General features: G+C 39.4%; 1 protein-coding gene and 1 non-coding gene across 7 annotated transcripts in view; both read left to right on the forward strand.

Annotated features, from left to right (window-relative positions):
* Window positions 1-21,372, forward strand: part of LOC126251840 (pericentriolar material 1 protein-like) — a 781,694-nt gene that overhangs the window by 485,334 nt on the left and 274,988 nt on the right. For all 6 annotated transcript variants that reach the window (XM_049952507.1, XM_049952508.1, XM_049952506.1 and 3 more), the window contains 3 exons: window positions 2,558-2,694; window positions 11,011-11,175; window positions 17,980-18,064. In XM_049952507.1, the coding sequence (XP_049808464.1) occupies window positions 2,558-2,694; window positions 11,011-11,175; window positions 17,980-18,064 (387 nt within the window). The remainder of the gene's footprint in view (window positions 1-2,557; window positions 2,695-11,010; window positions 11,176-17,979; window positions 18,065-21,372) is intronic.
* Trnas-uga (transfer RNA serine (anticodon UGA)) lies at window positions 16,755-16,829 on the forward strand. Its single transcript has one exon. It is a non-coding gene; the product is annotated as a tRNA-Ser (tRNA).

Consider the following 21,372-nt stretch of genomic DNA (forward strand, 5'->3'; position numbering starts at 1 on the left):
TAAGAAAATCATTTATGTTTTTGCGGTTTTCCCTAAGTGCTAATCTTTACCTTAACACAAATTTTAAAAAATGCAAAATATGCTGTACTTTTGTATCCTCAAGTTGCAGAGGCCACCAAAGTCCTCAGTAGATAATATCATAAGAATTCCATGTAATTTTGTTGTTAAGTGTTGATAGCCTGAACAATGTAGTCATGGCTTTTTGTCATTTAAATAGTAAATCATATGTATCAAACCAAGCTGCAGCACTTTATTTAACCAAGTTCATGTTGTTTATAATGTCTGCTACAGGTATCACAGAAACAAATGTTGTATTATCTGGGTGATGTGGGTGAATAAATGGGTATGCTTGATCATGTGTATGATCAGATAGTAGGTTTGTTCAACAGAGAGAAAATGGCGGATGTATCAAGAGCCCTAATTCATTCTACATAAACATTGCACACATGAGAAACTTACCTACACCGCATGACAGATCAGTGCCGCATTGCCAAGTGGGATGCATTGCCAAATTGTGTATTTTGACATATTTGTATCCTGTCATTGACACCTACCAATGTGTACTACAACTCATGTAGCCATGCAGCATTTTTTCAGTATTTGGTATTGTCCTTGTGCTCATGGTGATCTCTATGCCAGGTGACTCTATGAACAGAGGCACACATGTGGGACAGTGACTTCTGTACTCCATAGTGAGAAGATGGTTCTGGATAGTACATCTGCTCAAACATTGTTGTTGTCCATCATTTAATTGGCAAAGGTTTTTTGCACTGTGGTTTGTCTTCCAAGTGTTATAAACTTGCAGTAAATGCTTGGCACAATGACAAGTAAATAGCTCTGTGCCTGCATAATGTTGTAGATGGAATTTCTCCCACAGTGTGGCCACAAACTGATGTGCTGATATTGCTTGTCTTGCCCATTCTTGTGTCAACTGCCAATACACTTGTCACAGGAGATCAGTAATGTGACACTCCAAACTGTTTTGTTTGCTTTGATGATAAGAGCGTTCCCTTTCCAACATGACAGCTATCTCTAATTCAGTTTCTTATAAGCATATGTTTCAGAGCAAATAATCTTGCTTCTCTTGTTGCTATCAGTTTTATTGAAAATCCTACTGTGCTTGATGAACTTGGCAATTTGAATAGCTGTATAACATTACCTCTTAGCACATTTCATGATTTGAACAAGTAAATCACTGTGACTTCTCTTAACCCACAAACAAGCCATCACCTTAGTGCAGTAACTGTTAATATGAGCCATAATATTTTCTTTGTGTGTGTGTGTGTGTGTGTGTGTGTGTGTGTGTGTGTGTGTGTGTGTGGGTGGGTGGGTGGGTGGGTGGGTGAGTGGGAGGGGAGGGGGGTGAAATATGTTAGTTTCAGATAGGTACTCTTTCTGTTTGCTGGTGGAATTTATTTGTGTTGTAAATACCAGTATAACACAGTTTATTTGTACAATACTAGCAAATACAAGATACTCAGCTCAAAGCCCAAAATCATAGCCATGTCCAGGAAAAAATCCAAGTTTCACTGCTTTCAAGTAGCCCCTGATGACAATGATGATGGAGGGAGTCAGCAAAACCTTGGAATTTTACCCAAACCTGACATGACAAGTTGAACAAGAATCTTTTTCCCAAGGTATCCATAACAAAAGACTTCATAGTCATACTGCATTTTTCTGCTTGGACTCACAAAACAATAATATTATGAACATAATAAAGATAAGTTGTATAATGGGAGAACATTTCAATTGAGGTGCTTTACACCCAGTAACAAGTCCACCTAGCAGCTTAAAAGTCAGTCAGTAATTAAGAATGGAGAAATTTGTATGAGAAGAGAACAGAAATGTAGTGTTCCAGAAGAATGCTGAAGACAGACTGGGAGATCAGGTAATGGAGCTACTGAATCAGAGTATGGGAAAAAAATTATGGTACATCTAGACTAAAATAAGGGACTAATTGAGAAACATATCCTGAAACATTAAAAAATTGTAAATTTACCAATGGAGGGAAGTGTGGGGAGTGAAAATTGTAGAGACAGGCCAAGACTGAATACACTAAGCAGATTCAGGTGGATGTAGGGTGCAATAGTTATGAAGAAACTACCATGGATAACTGCATTAAACTGGTCTGCACACTGAAGAAAACAGCAAAAACAACACACAGTCTTAAATTCAGAACAGTCTGGGACAGTGTAAAACAATCAGTGGGATAAGGAAAGACTCCAGTTTACAGGAAATTAATCATTGAAGATACATTCCAGGAACATCTGGTGAAGGATCTAGCCAATATACACAACCTTATTACCACTATCACTACATAGACGGACTGCTCAAACGTAGTAACAACTGCAAGAAATTCCATTGAGTTCTAGGTGACAATTTCAGAGACTCAGATAATGCAAGAGCAGGAAAGTAGGTTCTGAATAACTTGCTGATAAAATTCATTGTGTCCTGGATCTGTGTTTTGATGGTAATCTTGCTATGCAGTAAGCACTTGATGTTTGAAACAGAACTATAATAATATACAAATGATACTTACTGCATTTGCATTTTTTAGGACAGAGACAATCCTGAGCAGAATGAAGCAGAGCAGGAGAATGAACTTGCAGTAAATCTTTGTGTTCGTAACAAACCTGATAACATCAGCAGTGAAGGTGAACGGGAGAGAGCACGTGACATCCACAATAAAGCAATGTAAGTTTCAGTTAAAATAAATACTAATTATGTTTGCTCTTTGTTTATAATTGCTGCCTGCTGTTAGCTACAGATTAGAACAGTCCATGTTAAAAATTACACATGTAAGCTTCATTTTACATTTCATTGCTAATTTAGAAGACTTTTGAAGAAAACTTAGAAGCATTACCATGTTTGACAATTGAGACAATAACTCATTTTTATAAAACTGTGGATAGATATCACAAATCATACAGTCACTTAAAAATATATTCTTCTGTGTAAAATTTAATGTGTTTACCTTTAGTCACAAAGTCAGTCTCTCTCTCTCTCTCTCTCTCTCTCTCTGATTTAATGAAATAGGATAAAGTGCTACTCACCACATAGAGGAGGCATTGAATGCCAAACAGGCACATTGAAAGTTCATTCAAATGTAAATTAAGCTATTGGACTAAGTTTGTACACACACACACACACACACACACACACACACACACACACACACACCAGGTCACTGTCATCTCAGGATGCTATAGTCTGATAGCTACAATACACACAGTGGACCTTGATATTCACAAAATACTGTGCCCCTATGTGTGTGTGTGTGTGTGTGTGTGTGTGTGTGTGTGTTGTATCACTGTTACAAGGAAATTATCCAATGTGGCATGTCAAAACCTGCCCTGAAATTTTTCCCCCAGGAAAATACGCCAAAAGAAATATGCTATCAACATTTTGACTGCTAAGGAAAAGAAAAATGTTAAAAGCTACTCATTTTTGCTGCATGAAGAACCACTTATAAAAAGTGGTTTGTAATGCCCTTGCTGCCCAGTGTGCGAGTCGATGAATGAGTAGACAGGAGAATATAGTGCCACATAGCGGAAAGTCGAAAGTGAACACACATGAATTTTAAGCATGTAAACCATACCAAAAATGTTTCAAATCATTAATAGTTTGAATAACTGGCAGTTCATATTGACATCTAAACTGTTGCAGATGTAATTATTACACAAGTGACTAGCAGAGGAAAGCAAATCTAGGCAGTGTATGATGATACGTTACAGACAACTTCCATCAGTCAGAACTATACTTTGGTGGATGAAATATTTTATAACAATTTCCGCATTGTAGCCCTTATAATAATTTTTGATTAATGGCACCATTTACTAACAATGAAACAGTTCCTTGTTTATTCAATGTAGTTACCACAAAATGCAAAATGTCTATTGGATGACAAAATACACATTTTCATTACACCAGACATACCTGATAAAATACAAATTAATGCAGTCAAGCACTTCACAGTAATTGTTAGTTTTATTTAGACAGAATTAGGATGGAGTAGTAAATGGCTGTGGCCATTGTTCTGGATATTGTGCTGCATATCAGGCATACCTGATAAAATTTATAAAACATGGTGTTGCAAACTGACAGTGCAGAAATGACTGAAGTTTAACATTACTGCGCCATTAATAAACCAGAAATGACAAAGAGATATCAGTAATTACATTATCTGACAATTTACTAAACATGCTTTAGATTCGCACAAAAATTTCTTTATCAAGATGCTGTATTACACTAGTAGTTCCATGTGGAATCTGAATTATATTAACAGCCTTTTCATCAGCATCCTACAGCCAGAGGTGTCATTATGTCCAGGCCAAGAGCCCAGCAAAAGCAGTGAGTTATTTTCTGCAACTGGTAAGAAGACGTTTCAGATGTAATATTGAAAATTATTCTCTCCCATTTTTCCAGATTTTGCAACATTTATTACAAGATTTTTGCAACTAAACAGTCTTTTTTTTCTTTTTTTTTTCTTTTTTTTAAATTTTGATTCTAGTTTGCTATGAGGTTCCTGAAAATAGATATATTGTTGTTGTTGTGGTCTTCAGTCCTGAGACTGGTTTGATGCAGCTCTCCATGCTACTCTATCCTGTGCAAGCTTCTTCATCTCCCAGTACCTACTGCAACCTACATCCTTCTGAATCTGCTTAGTGTATTCATCTCTTGGTCTCCCTCTACGATTTTTACCCTCCACGCTGCCCTCCAATGCTAAATTTGTGATCCCTTGATGCCTCAAAACATGTCCTACCAACCGATCCCTTCTTCTAGTCAAGTTGTGCCACAAACTTCTCTTCTCCCCAATCCTATTCAATACCTCCTCATTAGTTATGTGATCTACCCACCTTATCTTCAGCATTCTTCTGTAGCACCACATTTCGAAAGCTTCTATTCTCTTCTTGTCCAAACTGGTTATCGTCCATGTTTCACTTCCATACATGGCTACACTCCATACAAATACTTTCAGAAACGACTTCCTGACACTTAAATCTGTATTCGATGTTAACAAATTTCTCTTCTTCAGAAACGATTTCCTTGCCATTGCCAGTCTACATTTTATATCCTCTCTACTTTGACCATCATCAGTTATTTTACTCCCTAAATAGCAAAACTCCTTTACTACTTTAAGTGTCTCATTTCCTAATCTAATCCCCTCAGCATCACCCGATTTAATTCGACTACATTCCATTATCCTCGTTTTGCTTTTGTTGATGTTCATCTTATATCCTTCTTTCAAGACACTGTCCATTCCGTTCAACTGCTCTTCCAAGTCCTTTGCTGTCTCTGACAGAATTACAATGTCATCGGCGAACCTCAAAGTTTTTACTTCTTCTCCATGAATTTTAGTACCTACTCCGAATTTTTCTTTTGTTTCCTTTACTGCTTGCTCAATATACAGATTGAATAACATCGGGGAGAGGCTACAACCCTGTCTTACTCCCTTCCCAACCGCTGCTTCCCTTTCATGTCCCTCGACTCTTATAACTGCCATCTGGTTTCTGTACAAATTGTAAATAGCCTTTCGCTCCCTGTATTTTACCCCTGCCACCTTTAGAATTTGAAAGAGAGTATTCCAGTTAACGTTGTCAAAAGCTTTCTCTAAGTCTACAAATGCTAGAAACGTAGGTTTGCCTTTTCTTAATCTTTCTTCTAAGATAAGTCGTAAGGTTAGTATTGCCTCACGTGTTCCAACATTTCTACGGAATCCAAACTGATCTTCCCCGAGGTCCGCTTCTACTAGTTTTTCCATTCGTCTGTAAAGAATTCGCGTTAGTATTTTGCAGCTGTGACTTATTAAACTGATAGTTCGGTAATTTTCACATCTGTCAACACCTGCTTTCTTTGGGATTGGAATTATTATATTCTTCTTGAAGTCTGTGGGTATTTCGCCTGTCTCATACATCTTGCTCACCAGATGGTAGAGTTTTGTCATGACTGGCTCTCCCAAGGCCATCAGTAGTTCTAATGGAATGTTGTCTACTCCCGGGGCCTTGTTTCGACTCAGGTCTTTCAGTGCTCTGTCAAACTCTTCACGCAGTATCTTATCTCCCATTTCTTCTTCATCTACATCCTCTTCCATTTCCATAATACTGTCCTCAAGTACATCGCCCTTGTATAAACCCTCTATATACTCCTTCCACCTTTCTGCCTTGCCTTCTTTGCTTAGAACTGGGTTGCCATCTGAGCTCTTGATATTCATACAAGTGGTTCTCTTCTCTCCAAAGGTCTCTTTAATTTTCCTGTAGGCAGTATCTATCTTACCCCTAGTGAGACAAGCCTCTACATCCTTACATTTGTCCTCTAGCCATACCTGCTTAGCCATTTTGCACTTTCTGTCGATCTCATTTTTGAGACGTTTGTATTCCCTTTTCCCTGCTTCATTTACTGCATTTTTATATTTCCTCCTTTCATCAATTAAATTCAATATTTCTTCTGTTACCCAAGGATTTCTATTAGCCCTCGTCTTTTTACCTACTTGATCCTCTGCTGCCTTCACTACTTCATCCCTCAGAGCTACCCATTCTTCTTCTACTGTATTTCTTTCCCCCATTCCTGTCAATTGTTCCCTTATGCCCTCCCTGAAACTCTCTACAACCTCTGGTTCTTTCAGTTTATCCAGGTCCCATCTCCTTAAATTCCCACCTTTTTGCAGTTTCTTCAGTTTCAATCTGCAGTTCATAACCAATAGATTGTGGTCAGAATCCACATCTGCCCCTGGAAATGTCTTACAATTTAAAACCTGGTTCCTAAATCTCTGTCTTACCATTATATAATCTATCTGATACCTATTAGTATCTCCAGGATTCTTCCATGTATACAACCTTCTTTTATGATTCTTGAACCAAGTGTTAGCTATGATTAAGTTATGCTCTGTGCAAAATTCTACAAGGCGGCTTCCTCTTTCATTTCTTCCCCCCAATCCATATTCACCTACTATGTTTCCTTCTCTCCCTTTTCCTACTGACGAATTCCAGTCACCCATGACTATTAAATTTTCGTCTCCCTTCACTACCTGAATAATTTCTTTTATCTCGTCATACATTTCATCAATTTCTTCATCATCTGCAGAGCTAGTTGGCATATAAACTTGTACTACTGTAGTAGGCATGGGCTTTGTGTCTATCTTGGCCACAATAATGCGTTCACTATGCTGTTTGTAGTAGCTAACCCGCACTCCTACTTTTTTATTCATTATTAAACCTACTCCTGCGTTACCCCTATTTGATTTTGTATTTATAACCCTGTAATTACCTGACCAAAAGTCTTGTTCCTCCTGCCACCGAACTTCACTAATTCCCACTATATCTAACTTTAACCTATCCATTTCCCTTTTTAAATTTTCTAACCTACCTGCCCGATTAAGGGATCTGACATTCCACGCTCCGATCCGTAGAACGCCAGTTTTCTTTCTCCTGATAACGACATCCTCTTGAGTAGTCCCCGCCCGGAGATCCGAATGGGGGACTATTTTACCTCCGGAATATTTTACCCAAGAGGACGCCATCATCATTTAATCATACAGTAAAGCTGCATGTCCTCGGGAAAAATTACGGCTGTAGTTTCCCCTTGCTTTCAGCCGTTCGCAGTACCAGCACAGCAAGGCCGTTTTGGTTAATGTTACAAGGCCAGATCAGTCAAACATCCAGACTGTTGCCCCTGCAACTACTGAAAAGGCTGCTGCCCCTCTTCAGGAACCACATGTTTGTCTGGCCTCTCAACAGATACCCCTCCGCTGTGGTTGCACCTACGGTACGGTCATCTGTATCGCTGAGGCACGCAAGCTTCCCCACCAACGGCAAGGTCCATGGTTCATGGGGGAAGAAAATAGATATAATGCTGTGGAAACAGTAATTCACTGATACTTATCAGTGCAAAAACCTGAGTGATTGGCTTTATACACAGAATTTTAGGAGGTAATGAGAAGCTTTGTCTTCATATCAGCTGCAAATTTCTCTATAGTACTCATATTTCTGATCAATGATATGTCCTCTACATATTTGGTTGAAGTAAACCTTGTAATTTTGCTACTTCCTATTTGCTATAATGTCCTGAATCTGTTTAACCAGATCAAAGAAGCGTGGACATCAGTAATGTTCACCTCATGTGCAAGTCAGAGTGTCCAGACTCATAGATCTTGCTTGGTACTGTTGTGCAGATTTTACAACACGAAACAGGCTTTGCACATTGCTTAACTTAAGCATTTTCCTTCCTTTTCTTTGTCATTCAAAGCTATCACTGTATGTGTTTTCTTTGGGCTAGGAAGGTACTGTATCTTTGTTCCTGATTTTCATTAAGACGACAATTGTCATAGGTACCACAATTCATAGAATCATCAATTTCCTGATTCTTCTGATGTTTCCACAATTTCTGATGAAGTGTCGACATCATTCAAATGAATGTCCAAGAAATTAACTAATAAATAACACATTTGTAGGTCTTCAGGAGAAATATGTGATTTTGGTTGCATACCATATTCTTCATACTCATCTTTGTGCGGTTGAAAACATTACTTGGACACCACATTACTGTGAAACTCTGGAACCTGCACAAAGACAGATGCTTTGAGCAAAAATGAGGTATGTTCAGAAAATTCTGGAACTTTGTCCAAAAATTTTTTCTGTGCTTATTGTTTACTTATTGTGCATGGTCTCTTTCAAAATACTCTCCTCTACAATTTATACATCACTCCCAATGCCATTTTGACTTCTGGAAGCAGTCCTAGTATACCTCTTGCTAGATTGTATGAAGCACCACTTACAAATTTTATTTTATCTCGTCTTTTATTGCAATTCTTCATCCATTCCACGGGATTTTCAACTTTGGAAATAAAAAGAAGTCCATAGGGCCAGGTCTGGAGAGTACGGATGATGAGGCAGCATAGTGATCTCGTTTTTTGTGTAATAGTCATGCACCAACAGGGATGAATGTGCGAGTGCTTTATCGTGATGCAGGAGCCATGAATTCTTTTGTCACACTTCAGGCCAATTCCTTCTCATATTTTCTTACAGGCATTGCAACACGTCCCACTTCATTAACAGTTTGTCCCTGTGGCATGAACTCATGGTGAACTAATCCTTCAAAGTCAAAGAAAACTATCAGTGTGTCTTTGTCATTTGACGTGACTTGATGAGCTTTTTTTTGGTCTTGGAGGACCTTTCCTGTCCCATTGTGAAGATTGATCCATGGTCTCAACATCATAACCATAGACCCATGTGTCATCATCAGTTATGATTCTCTTAAGAAATATCTCATTCTCATCTGTGTGGTCCAAAAGCTAGTAACAGATTGTGAGACGAAGGTCTTTCTGGTCTCGACTAATGAGATGTGGGACGAGCTGGCAGCAACACGATTTATTCCAAGATGCTGTGTCAGGATTTCGTGACATGATCAGACTAAAATGCTACATTCTTCTGCAATCTCTCGGTCAGTCATTCTTCGATTGGTACATACAGTTTCGTTGACATTCCTGACATGAGCATTGTCGGTAGACATCAAAGGGTGTCCTGAACGAGAGTCATCTTTAACTTCCATCGAGCCATTCTTAAACCACGTGAACCATTCATAACACTGAGTATGGCTTAAGTACTCATCACCATAGGCTTCCTGCATTATTTGGTGTGTCTGTATAAAGGTTTTCTTGAGTTTCACACTAAATTTAATGCAGACATCAGTTCTCTAATTCTGCCATCTTGAAGTCTGCAAACTGTGTGACTTAGAGTCCTACTCAATACAGAACTGAACAATAACTTAACAGACATACAAAAATGAAACTTCTAGCAGTTACACATTAAATACACGTGTGTGCTGGGATGCCGACCGCATTTCAATCCAACATGCCATTGGCGCGAAATTACGATTGTTCCAGAATTTTTTGAACAGACCTTGTAGAAAAACAAAGGAAAATTAATTTGGTTTTATCTCCATTGCTAACAGTTGGTGATACAGCAAAGGGAACTGCTAAATTATTATGGATATTAAACAGGTTGCAAATTTCAGCAAATAGTAACTGTGAACAATCCTGTCAGAGAAGCTATCGACGGAAACTGAAATTCGCTTTGTTCAAATTATGATTGTGTTGTGCTCTGTTATCTATTCACCAGTGCACTGTCAGCAAAGGCTGTGCACGTGCGCTGTTGCACATGTTCTGTCTGCTACAGCCATGATAGGGGTGTACAATTCTCCAGCCACCTAGTGAGCTACAAATTTGACAATTTTTAACATTTTTTTAAAAAATACTTGTAGTGTGTCTTAGCAGCTAAAACTTTGTAATTGTATTCTTTCTGCATTTCCTTACTGTATAAAGAATTTGATGGCAGGTTTTGACATGTCAGATCGGACAATTCCCTTCATAGTTATGCAGGAGTTGAAGAAGGGGACAGAGAGATATGCGTAATTGTATTTTCTTGTAAATTTAGTTATGTGGTTAGTATCTGAGATTTACTTCTTACTATAATCTCATGTCAAAAGTTTAGGTGCGGCCTGTATTCATACATGGCCTATATAAGTGCAAATATGGCACACAGCCAACAAGAAAAGTTATTCTTTCTTCCCACTGTATAAAATTTTCTTCTGCAACCCAAGGTTTTCCTCTGTTCAGTTTTCATTAAGATGCTTGCTTTCTTAGGTTTTTCACAGATTTAATTTGTCTCTGTGACTGTGGTGCTGGCATTTCACAAAAAAGGAGTCAATCTAAGTTTAGTTTTGACAGGACTCTGAGCTAGCAGTGGTAATTGTTTGCTGAAATGCTGTCTTTCTTTTTTTTAACAGACAGAAATGTAGATGATAGAAAAACAAAATTGATGTGTGATACTTCATTTATTGCTGTATGATTGTATTTTTTTATTTGTTGGTTTACATAATATGTTTCACTCTTATTTCCAAACTCAACTTTAAAATCGCTTGCATTACCTTCTCTTCCCTATATACAGAATGAATACATTAATAAAAATTATGTCTTCGAATAAAATAGTAATGCAGTTTTTCTTTCTGCTTGTACAGCAAACTACAAGAGGCAAGGGCACGGCTGCAACATTTGCAACAGCTTCTTGCAACAGTAGTTGATTTCCAGAGCAGTGGACAGTCTGTGCCTCAACATTACCTTGACCAGCTGGCACAAGAGACAGCTAGTGATGATGGGAGCAAAGAAGCAGCTCCCCATGACAGGTGAGACCATCAACAATAACTTGTTGGCCTCTGAAGCATGCTACTGTACTAATGTTAGCTATCTCATTCTTGAAACTTTTAGAATATTTTTTTCTGATACAGTCATGACAGTGCAATATTGTCCAATAATAAGATATGAAATGGACATTATTTTTTCAGATACATCAGTATTTACGATTCAGCAACTGTAAAGTGTGCCATGTACTCATATGCACATGTTGTTCTAATCAGTGTTACTGGGAACATTACAGTTCTGGCAATTGACTGGTATTAGTTTTAAATATGGAATGAAGAGTTCTGTCAGAATGTAAATAATTTAGAAGTAAAGGTCACTACTCGTGAACAGTAAAGGCGTTGAGATGCCAACAGCCACATATTGCCGAAATCAGCAGCAGCCATGTGGTAAAAAAGCACTAAGAACACTGAAGTATATCTAATTTTAAATATTACACCCAAAATTAAAAAAAAAAAAAAAAGGGACAAGGAAGTAGAAAACTGTGGATGTTACATATAAGAGTTGGATGATTTCAGTGTCAAGAGTTTTGGTAGACAGACTGTTGTCATATTTAACACAATAACCTCCCTCACTAAAATTTACCTTTCTCATACCAGATTATTAAAAGTATTTGTTTTATTTCTAAATGTTAGGGGTAGTTTGAAGAGTAGGTTGCCTATGTTTCCAATCCCATCATAATTTCTCCTCAATGTTTTGCCCATCAGATTAATGTTTGCTGTGGATTGCTTTGGTGATCTTTCAATAATTTTTTCATCAGCCCTTTTCGTGTAACGAAATTTTTCTGTAAGCAGCTCCCAAATGGGATGCCGTATGCTATTACTGAATGTGTAAATTCATGGTACATAATTTTTAGAGTGTATCACATGATTGGCTGAAGATTCTAAATGCACAGCAGAGACTACCTGGATTTTTCTAGCATACTCGTATGTATATCACTTTATTGGCTGCAGATTCTAAATGCATAGCAGAAACTACCTGGATTTTTTTTAGCAATTTCTCTCTGTGTTGGTCCCGTTGAAGTGTTCTGTCAGTTCATATCCCCAAAAATGTTGTTCCTGGTACTTATTCAATTTCTTTGACATCAATTTTTGAGGGTTTAATATAGGCAGAGGGCTTCTGGATAGACAGAGCAGCATATTAGCTGTCTTGCTTGTGTTCACCAATGATTTATTCTTGTACAGTCAGGGCAGGAACTTTCCGTTGTACTCTTCGGCTTATATTTTAATTGCACAGCTGAGTCGAATTGGAGGAGCAAATTTTTGACATCTGTGAATAATACAGAAGTTGTTGTTGTTGTTGTTGTTGTGGTCTTCAGTCCAGAGACTGGTTTGATGCAGCCCTCCATGCTATTCTATCCTGTGCAAGCTTCTTCATCTCCCAGTACATACTGCAACCTACATCCTTCTGAATCTGTTTAGTGTATTCATCTCTTGGTCTCCCTCTACAATTTTTACCCTACGCACTGCCCTCCAATACTAAATTGGTGATCCCCTGATGCCTCAGAATATGTCCTACCAATCAATCCCTTCTTCTAGTCAAGTTGTGCCACAAATTTCTCTTCTCCCCAATTCTATTCAGTACCACCTCATTAGTTATGTGATCTACCCATCTAATCTTCAACATCCTTCTGTAGCACCACATTTCGAAAGCTTCTATTCTCTTCTTGTCTAAACTATTTATCGTCCACATTTCACTTCCATACATGGCTACACTCCATACAAATACTTTCAGAAAAGACTTCTTGACACTTAAATCTCTACTCGATGTTAACAAATTTCTCTTCTTCATAAACGCCTTCCTTGCCATTGCCAGTCTACATTTTATATCCTTTCTACTTCGACCATCATTAGTTATTTTGCTTCCCAAATAGCAAAACTCATTTACTACTTTAAGCGTATCATTTCCTACTATAATACCCTCAGCATCACCCGATTTAATTCGACTACATTCCATTATCCTCGTTTTGCTTTTGTTGATCTTATATCCTCCTTTCAAGACACTGTCCATTGCGTTAAGCTGCTCTTCCAGGTCCTTTGCTGTCTGACAGAATTACAATGTCATCAGCGAACCTCAAAGTTAGCGAACCTCAAAGTTTTAATTTCTTCTCCATGGATTTTAATTCCTACTCCGAACATATCTTTTGTTTCCTTTACTGCTTGCTCAATATACAGATTGAATAGCATCGGGGAGAGGCTACAACCCTGTCTCATTCCCTTCCCAACCACTGCTTCCCTTTCATGTCCCTCGACTCTTATAACTGCCATCTGCTTTCTGTACAAATTGTAAATAGCCTTTCGCTCTCTGTATTTTACCCCTGCCACCTTCAGAATTTGAAAGAGAGTATTCCAGTCAACATTGTCAAAAGCTTTCTCTAAGTCTACAAATGCTAGAAACGTAGGTTTGCCTTTCTTTAATCTATTTTCTAAGATAAGTTGTAGGGTCAGTATTGCCTCGTGTGTTCCAACATTTCTACGAAATCCAAACTGGTCTTCCCCAAGGTCGGCTTCTACCAGTTTTTCCATTTGTCTGTAAGGAATTCATGTTAGTATTTTGCAGCCGTGGCTTACTAAACTGATAGTTCGGTAATTTTCACATCTGGCAACACCTGCTTTCTTTGGGATTCGAATTATTATATTCTTCTTGAAGTCTGAGAGAATTTCGCCTGTCTCATACATCTTGCTCACCAGATGTTAAAGTTTTGTCAGGACTGGCTCTCCCAAGGCTATCAGTAGTTCTAATGGAATGTTGTCTACTCCCGGGGCCTTGTTTCGGCTCAGGTCTTTCAGTGCTCTGTCGAACTCTTCACGCAGTATCATATCTCCCATTTCATCTTCATCTACATCCCCTTCCATTTCCATAATACTGTCCTCAAGAACATCGCCCTTGTATAGACCCTCTATATACTGCTTCCACCTTTCCGCTTTCCCTTCTTTGCTTAGAACTGGGTTTCCATCTGAGCTCTTGATATTCATGCAAGTGGTTCTCTTTTCTCCGAAGATCTCTCTAATTTTCCTGTAGGCAGTATCTATTTTACCCCTAGTGAGATAAGCATCTACATCCTTACATTTGTCCTGTAGCCATCCCTGCTTAGCCATTTTGCACTTCCTGTCAACCTCATTTTTGAGATGTTTATATTCCTTTTTGCCTGCTTCATTTACTGCCTTTTTTAGATTTCTCCTTTCATCAATTAACATCACCTTTCATCAATTAACATCAGTATCTCTTCTGTTACCCAAGGATTTCTACTAACCCTCGTCTTTTTACCTACTTGATCCTCTGCTGCCTTCACTACTTCATCTTTCAAAGCTATCCATTCTTCTTCTACTGTATTTCTTTCCCCCAATCTTTCCCTAATGCTCTTCCTGAAACTCTGTACAACCTCTGGTTCTGTCAATTTATCCAGGTCCCATCTTAAATTCCCACCTTTTTGCAGTTTCTTTAGTTTTAATCTACAGTTCATAACCAATATATTTGTGGTCAGAGTCCACATCTGCCTCTGGAAATGTCTTACAATTTAAAACCTGGTTCCTAAATCTCTGCCTTACCATTATATAATCTATCTGAAACCTGTCAGTCTCTCCAGGCTTCTTCCACATATACAACCTTCTTTCATTATTCTTGAACCAAGTGTTAGCTATGATTAAGTTATGCTTTGTGCAAAATTCTACCAGGTGGATTGCTCTTTCATTCCTTACCCCCATTCCATATTCACCTACTATGTTTCCTTCTCTTCCCTTTCCTACTATCGAATTACAGTCACCCATGACTATAAAATTTCTGTCTCCCTTCACTATCTGAATAATTTCTTTTATTTCATCATACATTTCATCTATCTCTTTGCATCTGCGGAGCTGTAGTCCGCATATAAACTTGTACTACTGTGGTAGATACGGGCTTCGTATCTATCTTGGCCACAATAATGCATTCACTATGCTGTTTGTAGTAGGTTACCTGCATTCCTATTTTTTTTATTCATTATTAAGCCTACTCCTGCATTACCCCCATTTGATTTTGTATTTATAACCCTGTATTCACCTGACCAGAAGTCTTGTTCCTCCTGCCAGCAAACTTCACTAATTCCCACTATATCTAACTTTAACCTACCCATTTCCCTTTGTAAATTTTCTAACCTACCTGCCCGATTAAGGGATCTGACATTCCACACTCCGCTCCGCAGAATGACAGTTTCTTTCTCCTGATAACGACGTCCTCCTGAGTAGTCCCCGCCCGGAGATCCGAATGGAGGACTATTTTACCTCCGGAATATTTTACCAAAGTGGACGCCATCATCATTTAACCATACAGGAAAGCTGCATGCTCTCGGGAAAAATGATCTTCAGGAACCACATGTTTGCCTGGCCTCTCAACAGATACCCCTCCGTTGTGGTTGCACCTACGGTACGGCTATCTGTATTGTTGAGGCACGCAAGGGCCCCTTTCACTGAGCCCCATATGTCTCCACAGTTTCTGAGGGCTTTGTCCGAGTAACTTTTTTCAGATTATGGGCTTGTGATTTCAGCCATTTACTTTTGGTTGATGAGGTGTGATTGAAGCCACTGATTTCCAGTGCCTCTGATGCTACAAGATTCTAGCTTCCAAAGCAACAATGAGTGTTTATCGAGTCCAAAAGCCTTACTTAAGTCAGTGAAAAATCCAGAGTAAAATCCCTTCTGGTTGATGGATTTAAGACTCTGCTCATGGAATTTATTAAGAGTGCATAATTAAAGGGTCAGTGATTCCATTTTATCAATAAATGACTGTAGATAACTTTCTCGGTTATCTTAGATTTAGCTATATCTTAAATATAGCTGAGAGTATGGAAATAGGACAACAATTGTTTACATTTTGACTTCTCTCATTTTTGAAGACTGCAGTTACGTTAGAGGTCTTTAATGCTTTTGGGAAACTCACTGTGTGTGAGGATGTGACAGTCCCACAGAAGGATTTTTCATAGTGTTGGATACCATCAGTTCCACATGAGTCAGATGAATGAAATTTTCACTCTACAGCGGAGTGTGTGCTGATGAAACTTCCTGGCAAATTAAATCTGTGTGCAGGACCGAGACTCGAACTCAGGACCTTTGCCTTTCGCGGGCAAGTGCTCTACCAACTGAGCTACCCAAGCACGACTCACGCCCCGTCCTCACAGCTTTACTTCTGCCAGTACCTCGTCTCCTACCTTCCAAACTTTACAGAAGCTCTCCTGCGAACCTTGCAGAACTAGCACTCCTGAAAGAAAGGATCTTTCTAGAATGAAATTTTCACTCTACAGCGTAGTGTGCGCTGATATGAAACTTCCTGGCAGATTAAAACTGTGTGCAGGACCGAGACTCGAACTCGGGACCTTTGCCTTTCGCGGGCAAGAGCTCTACCAACTGAGCTATCCAAGCACGACTCACGCCCCGTCCTCACAGCTTTGCTTCTGCCAGTACCTCGTCTCCGCAATATCCTTTCTTTCAGGAGTGCTAGTTCTGCAAGGTTCGCAGGAGAGCTTCTGTAAAGTTTGGAAGGTAGGAGACGAGGTACTGGCAGAAGTAAAGCTGTGAGGACGGGGCGTGAGTCGTGCTTGGGTAGCTCAGTTGGTAGAGCACTTGCCCGTGAAAGGCAAAGGTCCCGAGTTCGAGTCTCGGTCCGGCACACAGTTTTAATCCGCCAGGAAGTTTCATGAGTCAGATGATTTGGAGTCTCTTACAATTTTAATACCTATTGTTCAGTTACCAGAGCAGGAAGAGTAGACCTATCTGATGTTGGGAATGAAGTTTTATATGATTCTGCTGCTACAGTGATTCTTCACAGTGCATTATCAGCAATCTTTGGTAAATGTAGTTAAATGAATTTCTTTCTGCTTTGCATCTGAAGCTTTTTTATCATTTAACGTAAGGTATTCAGGTGAGTCCTGTTTGGCTTTGGTTTCTGTGGTACCACTGGCAACTTTCCAAAAGACATTTAGTTGCATTAAGTTGATAGTATGCTGATGGTTTGAGATATTTTTTGCATTTGATGTGACTGCGTTGAGGAGCTTTTTATTCTTTTAAAAGTATCTTTGAAAATTCAGGTCACTATTTATTGTACTTTCTATGCAAAGTTCTTTCTTGGTTGCCTAGGAGGTGATAATCCCTTAGTGATCCACTCCATGCATCCAGTGATTCATAAAGAATTTCCTATATACCTTACAAGTAGAAAAGTGGTGCTTTAAAATAACATGAACTTTCCTTTTAGTGTCACCCTCATGATAAAATTTTTCCATATCCCTTGCAGTTACTTAATTAAAATGAAATTGTTGGAATCTAAGATACTATTTTTTTATGTGCTCTTTGGTACTGAGGGTCTGTGGCAGCCATATGTGCCAGTTTTACTTTAAGTAAGAGGCCGTTATGGTCAGAAAGCTAGTTGGATAAATTTTGTAAACTGAGTACTAGGGTAGAAATAAGATCAACAAATATGACATGAGTTGAACTGCAGGAAGTGGGTGTTAGTCTTGTGGATACCTTGATCATGTTTGCCATAGAAAATGTACTCAATAAATTATTTATGTCAGTTGATTCCTGTGACTCAACTGCAAAGTTTATATTAAAATCACTAAATAATATAATTATTTTTTCTTTGGCGATATAGAGGCTCTTATCTTGCTCCACCCTTCTCAGAAATACTGACATATTATCAGTTGATGATTGGTGTTCAGTGAATGCAGATGATTCTGTTAATGGAGCAGCTGAATTTGCAATTATTGCTGAATAAAGAAAACACAAACATTACAAATTTAAAAATTTTGCATTTTTATGTTCCAGTCCAGCAGAGGTGACTTCACAGGCAGAACAGGAAAGGCATTCATTTGAAAGGCCTCCTCTGAAAGAAAAACGAACTAACACACAGGTACTGTATGACTATGATTTGATGTCTATATTTGCATCTACATACATACTTTGCAAACCACTGAAGTGTGGGGCAGATGGTTCTTCGCATGGTAACACACATTAGGGTTTGTTCTACAAACATATATAGAGCACTGGAAGAATGACTGCTTAAATGCCTCTGTGTGATCTGTAATTAGTCAAACTTTGTCTTCACGCTCCATATGGGAGCAATAAATAAGGGAGATGAGGAATAAGTCTAGATGCTTCACTTGATATAGGTTGTTGAATTTTGTAACTACGCTTTCATGTGATAATTTACTTCTACCTAAAAGAATCTGCCAACTCAAGTTTTCCAGCAGATCTGTGACCACTAGTACTGCCCTTACACACATTCAGTATCCTCTGTTGGTTCTACTAGAATACTTATCTATGTGGTTACCATTTCCTCTTTCACCTCTGACAATAATATGTATGTGTAAAATGCCACATTGCGTCATGGTTCATAGCCCACATTAAACCATAGGTCCCCCTATAACTGGCTGAGTAAGTTAGTTCAAGGATCGAGGGAAGGTAAGGGTGTACGACCTCCAATAACACCATGCTGGCAAAATGCTGCCATGTTTAAACCAACCTTTGGGTGGAGGACAACTTCACATTTTTAATTTGGCACCTATTACAATGTTCACAGGAATAGAAGTATGTTATGGACATTTCGTGTAAAATGTTTTATAGTCCTTTCCATCATGAATTTTTTTTTCCCCAGAAAAACTTGTTAAAGACTGTGTCTCCTTTTCCCTGTCCCTACAGTGGAAACACTTTTTTGCCACCAACCCTACCAACCATACTCAACCAAAGACCATCGTTGAACCCTGCCAAACTCAGTTTACTCCTCCATCCAAGTGTGATGCCAGAATCTCTTGCTGGAGTCTATCTCCCTCCTCATCTGTACCACTCCCTGCACTCCTACCTTCTACATGCTTCCTAAAGTCCATAAACCCAACCACCCAGGATGCCCCTTAGTGGCTGGTTACTGTGCCTCCACTCAGAGAATTTCTGCTTTCATAGACCAACATCTACAGCTCATTACCTGCAACCTACAATCCACCAACTGTCTACAGTTCTTTTTCCTTTACCACATGGTACCTTGCTGATCACTTTTGATGCCACCTCTCTGTACACTAACATCCCTAATGCTCATGGCCTTGACATGACTAAACACCATCTTTCGCAGCCCCTGATGGATTGAAAACCCACAAACCTCTTCCTGGTCACCATGACCAACAATTTCCTGACCTACAATTACTTCTCCTTTGAAGACATTGCCTACAAGCTGTCAGGGTACGGCAGAGGGCACCTGCATAGCACCATCCTATGCCAACCTCTTCGTGGGCCATTTAGAGGAATCCTTTCTAACCCACCCTATATCCCAAACCCCCTCACCTGGCACAGATTCACAGATGACGTCTTTGTGATCTAGATCGAGAGTGAGGAAACCCTGTCGATATTCCTCCAGAACCTCAACACCTTCTCCCCCATTCACTTCACCTGGTCCTCCTCAACCCAACAAGCCATTTTCCTTGATATTGACCCCCCACCTCAAAGATGGCTACCTCCGTCCATATTAAACCTACAACCACTAACAATGCCTCCTCTTCGACAGCTTCCACTCATTCCACACCAAGAAGCCTAGCCACCTGTTGTTGCCGTATCTATAGTGAAGAGTAGTCCCTCTCGAAATATACCAAGGATCTCACTGAGGCCTTCACAGACCATAATTACCCTCCCAACCATGTACAGAAATAGATATCCTATGCCTTATCTCCATTCACTCTCCACTTCCCAAAGGCCCACCATCTGGCAACAGAGGAGCATTCCCTTCATGACTTGGTACCACCTTGGAGTGGAGCAACTGAACCACATTTTGTGGCAGGGTTTCGACTCTCTCTCGTCTTGCCCTGAAGTGACGAATATCCTACCCAGCATCCTTCCCATAACTCCCACAGTGGTATTCCGATCCCACCAAACCTATTCAATATCCTCATCCATCCTTACACAACTCCTGCTCCCAGGCCTTGCCTCATGGCTCATACCCCTGTAATAGACCTAGATGCAAGACCTGTCCCATACACCCTCCCACCACCACCTACTCCAGTCCTATCACTAGTATCACCTATCCCATCAAAGGCAGGGCTGCCTGTGACACCAGTCACATGATCTATAAGCTAAGCTGCAACCAATGTGCTGCGTTCTTCATGGGCATGACTACCAACAAGCTGTCTGTATGCATGAATGGTGACAAACTGTAGCCAAGATACAGCTGGACCGCCCAGTTGCTGACCACACTACCCAATACAACATTCTTAATCTTAATGACTGCTTCACAGCCTGTGGCATCGGGATCCTTCCTACCAATGCCAGCTCTTCTGAATTGCTAGGTGGGAACTCTTCCTGCAATATATCCTGTTTTCCCTTAAGCTTCCTGGCCACAACCTTTCTTAGTAATTGTCCTTCATCCCCCTTTCCTGCTTCCACTCCAGCACTTCAAAGCCCTCTACTCCACCAACATGCTCACAATCTTTTTACTTCTCTCCCTTTCAGCTCCCCCCTCCCTCCCCCACCCCTCCCTCGCAACCCCGGCTACTTGCAGTCCATCTTCAGTGGTCATATGTGTGTGGGTTGTGCTTGTGTGAATGTGCGTGCGTGCATGTGTGCATGTACTTTAGAAGAAGGCCTTTTGGTCAAATGCTCACTTGTTGAACAGTCTTGTTGTTGTGCATGTCTGTGACTCAGCATCTCCACTATATGGTGAGTAGCAATCTGACATTTTTCATAATATTGTCATTATTCTATTCTGGGTTTTTGTTGTTCAAAATAATGAATTAAGTCGAATTCTTCGAATATTTTGGCATATTGCATGATGAAAAAATGGTATAAAACTTCTTTCATTAAAAATTTTATTGTAAAACGATGATCAGTATCATGTGGATCAAGTTTTATTTCAGCTTAATTGTCCTCTGACTTCTGCAACGTATTTGATATTATGAGGAACTGTTATGAATGAAACATGTTATGATTTTACTTTTGGTTGATAGAAATGTTAGTAAAATGTTACACAATTTCAAACTCATTTTAATGGCATTAAAAATGTATAAAATTTATAACTTTTGTCATACAAAGACATGGTGCATACTGCTTCACTTTTGTGAAGACAGGTACTGGTTGCATTTTGTGCACTTTGTTTTAGATTTGCTATTACACTGCTCATATTGACATGCTTGTGATGACAAAATGCTATCCACTGTGGTCCGGTGATCATACCCATCATAT

The sequence above is a fragment of the Schistocerca nitens genome, chromosome 4 (assembly GCF_023898315.1).
Source record: "Schistocerca nitens isolate TAMUIC-IGC-003100 chromosome 4, iqSchNite1.1, whole genome shotgun sequence".
NCBI classification, from domain to species: Eukaryota; Metazoa; Arthropoda; class Insecta; order Orthoptera; family Acrididae; genus Schistocerca; species Schistocerca nitens.